The 11,057-nt window shown below is 46.6% G+C and overlaps 2 protein-coding genes across 2 annotated transcripts in view; both read left to right on the top strand.

Annotated features, from left to right (window-relative positions):
• The window catches only part of LOC125925637 (T-cell surface glycoprotein CD1a-like), a 170,546-nt gene that overhangs the window by 102,268 nt on the left and 57,221 nt on the right, over positions 1-11,057 (top strand). The window lies entirely within an intron of this gene.
• On the top strand, positions 6,325-10,249 carry LOC125925638 (T-cell surface glycoprotein CD1a-like). Its single transcript, XM_049634739.1, has 6 exons — positions 6,325-6,920; positions 7,480-7,746; positions 8,424-8,702; positions 8,901-9,179; positions 9,511-9,601; positions 9,745-10,249. Exons 1-6 carry the CDS (start codon positions 6,860-6,862, stop codon positions 9,806-9,808), a joined length of 1,041 nt encoding a protein of 346 aa, XP_049490696.1. The 5' UTR covers positions 6,325-6,859; the 3' UTR covers positions 9,809-10,249.

Genomic DNA, 11,057 nt, shown 5'->3' with positions numbered 1-11,057 from the left:
GGTTTAGTCCCTGCGGCCGTTTCCAATTTTCCACTTTCTCTCCAGCTGCTTTTGGGGAGGGGTGCTTTTCCCGTATTCTCCCCCCTCCCCAGTGTCCGTCCTCTCTCTGCCTGCAAAAGCGGCTCCCTGCCCATCGCCCGCCTCTCTCTCCCCAGCTTCGCCTCTCCGCGCCACGTGCCTGCTGAATTCTGTGGTTCAGGTTGTGCGGATTGTTGTGTTAATCCTCCAATCAGTTTTCTCGGTGTGTAGGATGGTTGGGTGTTGGTCTGGCTGCATTTCGTGGACGCGAGACACACACAAAAACTTCCATGCTGTTTCTCCATCTTGGCTCCTCCCCTCCCAGTTCTTTTTTTTTTTTTTTTTAATTTGTATTATTTAATCACCCAGGGCAAACTATAGAACTGTGAGTAAAAAAAAAATTCAACCGTGTATATTTGAGTATCTAATTGGCTTTATTAATTGATCCATGAATTGGGCATCACCCGATTTGGCACGCAGGTCGGCACTCAGAGGAGTTGTACAAATGAAGGTTCTTGGAGGGTGGGGGCGGAGAATTAGTAGCAAATGAGAAGCGTTGTTCCAGGAGTCAGGCATGCTTTCTTGGGGAAAGAGCAAGGGGTCTCATCATGCACATGACCTCATCTTTTTTAGTGGGTTTTAGCTGCATTAGTTGACAGATTCACTGGTGCTGATGGAAAGAAAAATATCCTGCCTGACTCTTTTAGGCTACATTTCTGGGGCCACTGAAATTAGTTAGATGGGGTATGAAGCCCTCGGGAGGGAACTCGGTTTATGACATCCTTTTGGGTCTGAGATTTTCTGTTTCGAACAGGATGTGGCTCAAGGGGTTGCATCTTCATCCTCTTGTCCCCCCACCAGCAGGAGCTGCTCTTGGTTCCCTGCTGGCTGGCCTGCTTAGGACAGAGAAGGGGGTGCTACCTCTGCTCTGGTCCAGTCCCATCCTCATCCAGGTGCTTTGCGTTTCAGTTTGTGGACTAGGGGCCTTCTGAGTGTTCCCCCCTTTGGCTCAGCAGATGAAGACTCTTAGTCTGGGACAAAGTGTGTTCTTTTCTCTTCCCCCACTGGCACTCCCTCTTCCCCCAGTTGCACTCTGTGTCTCACTGTGCCCTGAGGCAGTGGGGCTCTCTGCCCTCCCCACACCCAGTTAAGGCTCCTTTCTGTGTGGGGAATGGTGGCCCTCTTCCTCTTCTCAGGAGGGAGCTGCTCTCAGGAGTCAGGCTTGTACCACCAGGAAGCAGTTCCCTGGTGTGTACCCTGAACTCCAGTCTGTCAGGACCCCCTGGCCAGGTCAATGGGAGAAAACCTAGAGATACGGGAAATTTCCTAAGTCTGTGACTCTCAGGACCTCTCAGGATTCAAGTAGTCTTCAGTCATTAGTTAACAATTGTAGTTGAATTATTCTTTCTGGCTTATAGAGCCTCTGGCATCTGTCCTAAGTAAGCAAGAATTTGCGAAACAGGGGGTGACCTGATCAGGAGGAGGCAGCATTGCCGGTGGTGAAAGAATTCACTCAAGGTAGAACAAAGGACATAGAAGTTTCTCAAATACACTGCAAGAGGGCAGGGAGCAGGACAGGAGAGATGGTCGGCAAGAAGGCGGTGGCATTGGGGGCTGTAGTTAAGGGGGAAGATGAGCAGGCATGGGAATGCAAGGAATTTTACGTTTTTGGTACCTGTGTTCAGGCATGAGTAACCCATTGGTCAGATGGGCTTATGGGTATTTTGAGGTGGGTCTCCTAGTGGGCCAGTTGGCATTCAGCCAGGGGGTCACTGTGGGCCTTTCTTACTCAGGTTTCCACACACCAGGTGCTGACCCAGAGTGGCCTCTACATTCCCCCTGACACATCCACAACGACAAATCTTTGACATTTTGGGAGAGGTCTCATTTTTGTGTGTGTGTTTCTTCCTGTTGAACAAGGGGTTCTGTGCAATTATATACCAGAGTATGGTATTATACTAACATACTGATAGGTGATTTGAATATTCCCTGGTGGTCAGGTTCATGGCATTTGGGGGAGGGAGCTCTCTGATGGTAGGGGTATAATCCCTGTTGAACCATCATTCGAATGTGGAAATGTTGGATTCTAGAAGAGACAAGTTGAACAAAAAGGTTAAATAGTAGCAGACCAATAATTAGGAGTAAAAATATTGAGGCCAGGGATTCTAAAAAGGAAATAATCCAGGAAAGCCATGAACAGATTTCTTTCCAGGAAAACCATCCTTATGTTGCATGGTCCCAGAGGGAGGAAACCAAAAGAAGGTTATGATGAGAAAGACACAGATTAGCCTAAAAAGGGATGTGACTATATTGTGAGAGCAGGACATTAAGGGGGCAACAGAAATTGGTGGCAATTTTATACACCAATAATGAAGCAACAGAAAGAGAAATAAAGAAACTGATCCCATTCATAATTGCACCAAAAACCATAAAATACCTAGGAATAAACCTAACCAAAGATGTAAAAGATATGTATGCTGAAAACTATAGAAAACTTATGAAGAAAATTGAATAAGACACAAAGAAATGGAAAAACATTCCATGCTCATGGATTGGAAGAATAAATATTGTTAAAATGTCAATACTACCCAGAGCAATCTACACATTCAATGCAATACCAATCAAAATTGCACTGGCATCCTTCTCAAAGCTAGAACAAAGAATCCTAAAATTTGCATGGAACCACAAAAAGACCCTGAATAGCCCAAGTAATATTGAAAAAGAAAACCAAAGCGGGAGGCATCACAGTCCCAGACTTTAGCCTCTACTACAAAGCTGTAAGCATCAAGACAGTATGGTATTGACACAAAAACAGACACATAGACCAATGGAATAGAACAGAGAACCAAGAATTGGACACACACATGTATGGCCAACTAGTCTTTGACAAAGCAGGAAGAGTATCCAATGGAAAAAAAGACAGTCTCTTTATCAAATGGTGCTGGGAGAACTGGACAGCAACATGCATAAGAATGAAACTGGACACCTTTCTTACACCATACACAAAACTAAACTCAAAATGGATGAAAGACCTAAATGTGAGACAGGAAAGAATCAGAACCCTAGAGGAGAAAGCTGGCAACAACCTCTTTGACCTCAGCTGCAGCAATCTCTTGCTCGACACATCTCCAAAGGCAAGGGAATTAAAAGCAAAAATGAACTATTGGGACCTCATCAAGATAAAAAGTTTCTGCACTGCAAAGAAAACAATCAACAAAACCAATAGGCAACTAACAGGATGGGAAAAGATATTTGCAAGTGACATATCTGATAAAGGGTTAGTATCCAAAATCTATAAAGAACTTACTAAACTCAACACCCATAAAACAAATAATCCAGTGAAAAAATAGGCAGAAGGCATGAATAGACACTTTTCCAAAGAATACATCCACATGGCCAACAAACACATGAAAAAATACTCAACATCACTTATCATCAGGGAAATACAAATCAAAACCACATTGAGATACCACCTCACACAGAGTGGCTAAAATGAACAACTCGGGAAACTACAGTTGCTGGCCAGGATGTGAAGAAATGGGAACCCTCTTGCAATGTTGGTGGGAATGCAAACTGGTGCAGCTGCTCTGGAAAACAGTGTGGAGGTTACTCAAAAAATTAAAACCTAGGATTACCCTGTGACCCAGCAATAGCACTACTAGGAATTTATCCAAGGGATAGAGAAGTGCTGATGCATAGGGGCACGTGTACTTCCATGTTTATAGCAGTGCTTTCAACAATAACCAAATTATGGAAAGAGCCTAAATGCTCATCAACTGATGAATGGATAAAGAAGATGTGATTTATATATACAATGGGGTAATACTTGGCAATGAGAAAGAATGAACTCTGGCCATTTGCAGCAACATGGATGGAACTGGAGGGTATTATGGTAAGTGAAATAAGCCAGGCAGAGAAACACAGCAATATTTTTCTAGATATGTCTCCTGAGGAAACAAAAGCAAAAACAAACTATTGGGGTTACACCAATATAAAAAAAAACCTGCACAGGTAAAAAATCTATTCACAAAACTAAAAGAAAATCTATTGAATGTGAGTAGATATTTGCTAGTGATATGTGTGATCTAGGGTTAGTATCCAAAATACATAAAGAACTTGTACAACTCAACACCCCAAAAAGCAAATAATCCAATTAAAAAATGGGCAGAAGAGGGGCGCCTGGGTGGCTCAGTTGGTTAAGCGTCCAACTTCAGCTCAGGTCACGATCTCATGGTCCGTGAGTTTGAGCCCCACGTCAGGCTCTGGGCTGATGGCTCAGAGCCTGGAGCCTGCTTCCGATTCTGTGTCTCCCTCTCTCTCTGCCCTTCCCCCGTTCATGCTCTGTCTCTCTCTGTCTCAAAAATAAATAAATGTTAAAAAAATTTTTAAAAAATGGGAAGAAGATATGAACAGATATTTCTCCAAAGAAGACATCCAGATAGTCAACAGACACATGAAGAGTTGGTCACTATCACTCATCATCAGGGAAATACAAATCAAAACCGTAAGGAGATATCACCTCACATCTGTTGGAATGGCTAAAATTAAAAAAAAAACATAAGAAATAACAAGTGTTGGTGAGATTGTGGAGAAAAAGGAACCCTGGTACACTCTTGGTGGGAGTGCAAATTGATGGGACCACTACAGAAACAGTATAGAGGTTCTTCCAAAGCTAAAAACAGAATTAGCATATGATCCAGCAATTCTACTACTGAAAATTTACTCAAAAATGTGAAAACACTATAATGAATAGATGCATCCAGCCTGAAGTTTACTGCAGCATTATTTATACTAGCCAAGATACGGAAGCAGCACAAGGGGCCATGGATAGATGAATAAAAGAAGATGTGGTGTATATATATATGTACAAGGAAATATATATATACACAAGGAAGTATTACTAAGCCACAAAAAGGACAGAAATCTCACCATTTGCCACAACATGGATGGAGCTAGAGAATATGATGGTAAGTGAAATAAGGCAGAGAAAGACAAATATCCTATGATTTCACACATTGGTGGAATTTTAGAAACAAAACAAATGAAACAAGAAAGGGAATAATGAAAAGACAGACTTTTTTAATGTTTATTTTATTTTTGAGAGAGACAAACTGCAAGCAGGGCAGGGGCAGAGAGAGAGGAAGACACAGAATCTGAAGCAGGCTCTAAGCTCTGAGCTGGCAGCACAGAGCCTGACACAGGGCTCGAACTCATGAACTTCCGAGATCATGACCTGAGCCCAAGTCGAAGACTTTTAACCAACTGAGCCACCCAGGCGCCCCTCAGACTTTTAATAATAGAGAACACACTGCTGGTTACCAGAAGGGAGGTGGGTGGGGGACAGGGGAAATGGGTGAAGAGGAGTAGGATTATCCTTATATTGATGAGCACTAAGTAATGCATAGAATTTTTCAATCGCTATATTGTACACCTGGAACTAATATAACACTGTACGTTCAATGGAATTTTGAAAAACCAACCAAAGGGAAAGAAAACACCAACTCAGCGCACCAAAATGTATAGTTCTCGGTTTATGTGTTTTTTCCTCCAGCATAGACTAAAAGCTCCAGGAATAAAATGATTGCATTGTGAACACTGTATTTTCATGAGTGCAGCAAGGTTCTTGGATCCAGGCTGGTGCTAAGTGACAGGTGAGTGAATACATTTTTTAATTTTGTTATTTAAAATTAAAAAAAAATATATTATTTTGAGAGAGAGAGAGAGAGAGCAGGGGAGGGGCAGAGAGAGAGGGAGACACAGAATCTGAAGCAGGTGCCAGGCTCCGAGCTGTCAGCACAGACCTGGACACAGGGCTCGAACTCACAGACCTCGAGATCATGACCTGAGCCAAAGTCAGACGCTTAACTGACTGAGTCCCCCAGGCGCCCCTGGCGCGTGAGTATATTAATGCAAGTCACACAGACAGGGAATTCTTCAGATGTTTCAATGTCCTACAGTCTCTGTGGTGGCGACTGGTTCCTCCCTCAGAATAATGGCGTATTGGTGGGTGCTGACACTGTTCCACAGGCGATGGTGGGGGAATCTGGAAACGCAAATAGAGCAAGAGTTAAAAAGGAAACCATGGGCACAAAATGGCGGCTTGGGCCAGGCCAACTCCCCAAACCTTGTTGAACAGCTAACCTAAGTGCAGTTCCAAACTTGCCCAGAAATGTAAGTCTTCCCCTATCAGTGAAGAATCCTCTGGTTAGTGCCAATAAGGTCCTCTGTCACATGGACCCTCTCCCTCTCCATCCCACAAGGAGGGGAGGTCATCTGCATGATTAGACCCCTATCTTCCCAATTAAGGGAAGGTGACCTTCAAATCAATCTGCTTGATTTTGTATTTGAACACAGGCAGTGAGAAGTCAGAGATGTGAATGGGCTGGGGTGGGGGTGACACAGGGAAGGAAGTCCATGGGGAGTGACCCAAGGGCACGAGGGACAGGGTGACTGCAGGCTCCAGGGCTGGGTGCTGGGGAGCCATGTGTCTTCATGGGTTACTGTCTGGATGAGGAGAAAAGGCACGAGAGGTAGGGTCCCTTTTGCATGCCATGCAAGACTTGCTCCCCAGCACTTGAATTAGGGCCTCAGGGAGCAGGATGGAGGCTGGTGACAGGGAGAAGCTGGAAGCCGAGAGGAGGGTCAGACCCGGAGGGGAAGTGAGAGTCTGAGTAGGTGTCCAGGGTTGAGAGCGGAGCCCATCTGCATTGTCGCGGAGACACAGGGCAGGCGTGTGTGTTGAGAAGGAAGTCAGAAGAGAGGGGCTGTGTGTGGGGAGGTTTGTGAGAAAAGACGCCAAAGACCCACTTTCGGAGAGAAAGAAAGAACATCTGCACATAAGATGCTGTTGTTGCAACTGGTGTTGCTCACGGTTCTTGTCCCAGGTGGTGACACTGACGACGGTGAGGACTCCCGGTGGGAGCGTGTGTCTGTGTGTGTGTGTGGGTGTGCGCGCGCGCATGTGTGTCATACGTGCACACGTGTGCAAGTCTGTGCGTCCTGTGCAAGTGTGTACACATGTGTGCATGTGTGTGCTTGTGTGTCTGCATGTGTGTGTAAGTGTGTGCGTATAGGTCCCTGTGTGTGAGTCTGTGTCCGCATGTATGTATGTTTGCATATTTATCTATGTGTGTGCATACATGTATAAATCTGAGTGTGTGGGTGTGTCAGTGGGTTTGTGCACATACCTGTGTGTGCACTTGTGGTGTAGGTTCCCCGCCACACACCTGGGGAGTGAGGGATGTCAGCCTGGTTCCTTCCTGAGCGTCTCTGACCCCAGGTCCCTCTGCCCTTCTAAATGAAGGGTATGAAGCTCAGGACTCCCGGGCAGCACATGTCTCCAGAGAGAACTATGGCTCCCTGTCCTCCAGATTTTGGTGGCCTCCCTGGCACCTCAATTCTGCATTCTCTGTCCTTCCCAATGCCATTCTCTTCCTCAGTCTATCTGTTCCTGTGGCACAGATTTCCAGGAGCCAGTCTCCTTTCGAACCATCTTGACAACATCCTTTTACAACCATTCCTGGACACAAAATCTGGGCTCAGTTTGGCTGGATGAACTGCAGACTCATGGCTGGGACAGCAAGACGGGTGCTTTCAGTTTTCTGCGGCCCTGGTCCAGGAGCAACTTCAGCAATGAGGAGCTAATGGAACAAGAAAAGTCATTTTATACATTCTCCATCAGATTTCCTCTGATCTTTCAGGACCATGTCAGTGAATGGCAGCTTGAATGTGAGTTCAGTTCCCTCAGGGCAGGTGGGATAGAGGTGGCTGGTGTATGTGTCTTGAGTTTCTTTTTCCTCCAGGAAAGAGCCTCCACTGGCTTCTGAACCTCATATTCCCATCATAAAATGGAATCAAACCGTGTGTTCAGGGGGCAGAAACTGGGACTGATCTTGAAAAGCTGCATGTTCTCTGCTACTTCCCCTTGTCTCATTGACCTCAGGCTGTGCTCGAGTTTCTCCACTAGCTTCTCCTGTGATTACCCCATTCCCTGGCCTCTAGCCAGGCACATCCCTCTCCTTCACTGTGTGACAGATCCTTGAAATGTGCTTTTCTCCCCATTCAATCCCGTCAGCAAACTTTGTCTACGTGTTCCCTATACCCAGTGCTCTCCCTTCACCCTAGATGATTTTATCCCAGCTCTCCCACGGAGCTCTCCCCTGTTCTCTGCCCACATCCTTCCTGTTTCCCCTAAGACATTTGTTCCATCTCCAGTAATTTACCTCTACCTCTGTCTCCGGTGACCACCACTTCCCATCTGTCTGAACTTCCACTCAAACCAAACTTTGTTCCATTCCCTCCAATACGCTCAACTTCTCCCTCTGATTCACCCATCGTTGGCTTCTACTCACTTCATTTCATCTCTTTCCCTCCCCCTTCTTGTAACCCAGAGCCTCCCTTTTCAGATCCCTTTCAGGTACAGGTGGCAAAAGGCTGTGGGCTACATGTTGGGGAACGGTCAGTAGGCTTCATGCAGATTGCATATGAAGGATCAGATCTCGTGAGCTTCCAGAACACGTCATGGTGGCCATCTCCAAAGGGAGGAAGGAGGGCTCAGCAGGTCTCCAAACTATTCAATCAGTACCATGTGGTCAACTTACGAATACAAGCAAGTATTAATGACGCCTGCCCCTGTTACCTCTTGGGTCTTCTTGATGCAGGAAAGGAAGATCTTCAGCGACAAGGTCAGTCCTGCCTCCTCTTTCCAAGAATTCTCACTCTGCACTCATAAATTTGCACCATTTCCTCAAATTCAGGGGAGAAGGGGGCAAGGGAGAGAGGTGATGATGGTGATAGGTTTCTAGAGGTGGAAAGATGTGTGTATCTAAAGTGATGTGAAAATCTTCCTTCTCAGTCTGAGAATTCCTGTCCTGTCTCTACAGTGAGGCCAGAAGCCTGGCTGTCCACTGGCCTCAGTCCCAGTCCTGGTCATCTGCTCCTTGTGTGCCACGTCTCTGGTTTCTACCCAAAGCCAGTATGGGTGACGTGGATGCAGGGTGAGGAGGAGCACCAGGGAACCCGGCGAGGTGACATCTTGCCCCATGCTGATGGGACATGGTATCTTCAGACGTCCTTGGATGTGGAAGCCAGAGAGGCAGCTGGCCTGTCTTGCCGAGTGAGACACAGCAGTCTAGGAGGCCAGGACATGATCCTCTACTGGGGTGAGAAAGGGTAGGGGTCCAGCTGGGAAAAGGGGTGGGTGGTCCTGAAGCAGAGCAGGAGAGTGAGATGAAACATTTAGGATTCTGGGGACTCCAGACCATAAAGGACAGAAATGTAAGAACCCAAGAAATGGAGAGCTGAGGGTGAGGGTCCTATGGATGTGGGAGGAAGTAAAGGGTTGGGTGAAGTCCATCACTGAACAGGGATGGGAAAAGAGAAAGAGGAAGGGTGTTGGTGAGACAGAGGGTGACGGGAGCAAAAGGGACCAGGAAGGTGCAGGTCAACCCGGGGTGGATGGGAAATGACACCCTCTGTGCACCAAACCCACAGAGGAGCACCGCCCTGTGGGCTTGGTCTTCCTGGCGGTGGTCGTGCCCCTGGTGCTTCTGGCAGGTCTTGCGTTCTGGCTCTGGAAGCGCTGGTAAGTCTGGAACCACCTTCCTGCTCTTTCCCAACTATGTCCCCACCTTTCTGTCTGTCCTCAGCCCTCCTCCTCACCACGCCGTTTCCCCTGGAGTCCTCACCTCCACCTGCTGCAGAGCATTTCCAATCTGTTCCTCCCAGGAAATCACACTGGAGACCTCAGTGCACTGGCCTCCCAGCCAGCCCAGGACCAGGACGTCCCTGAACCCAGCTCAGATGATGGACTTGCAAGTCTCTGTGTGCAGCTTTTGTCTTTTCTTTCTGCCCAGTGATCAGTTGTCAAGACGAGGAAAGTGTAATTTAGCAGAATTTGTTGTTCTGACCTGATTCTGGGGCTTAAATATCAAAAGTATCTTAGAGTAAAATGAAGTCCCAGAAACCTCCATGAGCCACTTCCTGCAGTGAGCCGTCCCTTCTTCACAAGTCAAGAAATTTTTGCTTGGCGGGAATTAGCCCCACGTTTTCCTGCACTTGCAAATCTATTCCTGACTCCCAGCCCTTGTTACCAACAGTTAGGGTCCTTTCCTTTCTTATTCTTAGGACTTTAGAGATGAGGTCCATGTCTTTTTAATATTTGTATCCTTGGCAAGGAATCTCCCCTGCATGGAATATGCCCTCAATAAAATCTGTGTTGAAGTTTTGTCAATATCATAGGTTTTTCTTTTTCTTTTGCCTTGTGACATGTTTGTAGTAGTTGAGACATTTGCACATGTGGACATTCACGGAAAATAACGTTGAGGATGGGAGAGGTGGCAAAGGTGAAAATTATTGGGAAAGGGAGAGCAAATTATGGGACTTCCCCAAACTTCTCTCCTAAATTAGACTTGTTGACTGGTTCTCTAGGGTCCAGTCCACCTTGTCACCCTCGCATGGCTACCATGCGGTGTTTGGTTGGTTGACTCCACCCCCAGGTGTAGCCCTGGGCTCCGATCACCTTGAGTCTCTCAGGAGAAAGTATCCTTGACAATGTGACAGGATGACGGATGGGCAGGTTACATCAAGTTCAGGCCAAGACAGAAGCTACTTGTCCTTGGTCAGAGTTAGGGTTCAGGGCTAGACGCCTGCTCCAGGTGGCTCAGGTCAGAGGCATTATGACTCTTGTGGTCAACGGCAGGGAAAGAGATGGTGTCTCTTGTCCTGGATAATAAGGTGGGGATATGAAGCCTGAAACAACTACAACCCATTTTTCAGCATCAGGGAAGCAAGGCTGAGGGTGACACCTTCATGCAAGAAGGGTGAGAAGTTGCGCACGTGAACTTTTCCAAGAGAGTGGATCCGAAGCGTTCTCATGGCAAGAATGAGAAGAAAAGAAAAGAAAGAGAAAGGAGAGCATCCAGATGGGAGCTGGTGGCTGTGTTGCCTGCTGTGCTTGTGGGCCTCGTGTCACCATGGGCACACACACCACACATCAAGTGTGTACTTCATTTTATGCTCTTTAGAGAGAACAGAGTTTA

Source organism: Panthera uncia, chromosome F1, assembly GCF_023721935.1.
Source record: "Panthera uncia isolate 11264 chromosome F1, Puncia_PCG_1.0, whole genome shotgun sequence".
Lineage (NCBI taxonomy): Eukaryota > Metazoa > Chordata > Mammalia > Carnivora > Felidae > Panthera > Panthera uncia.
The sequence above is the reverse complement of the archived record's forward strand: the minus strand, read 5'-3'. Positions and strand labels throughout refer to the sequence as shown.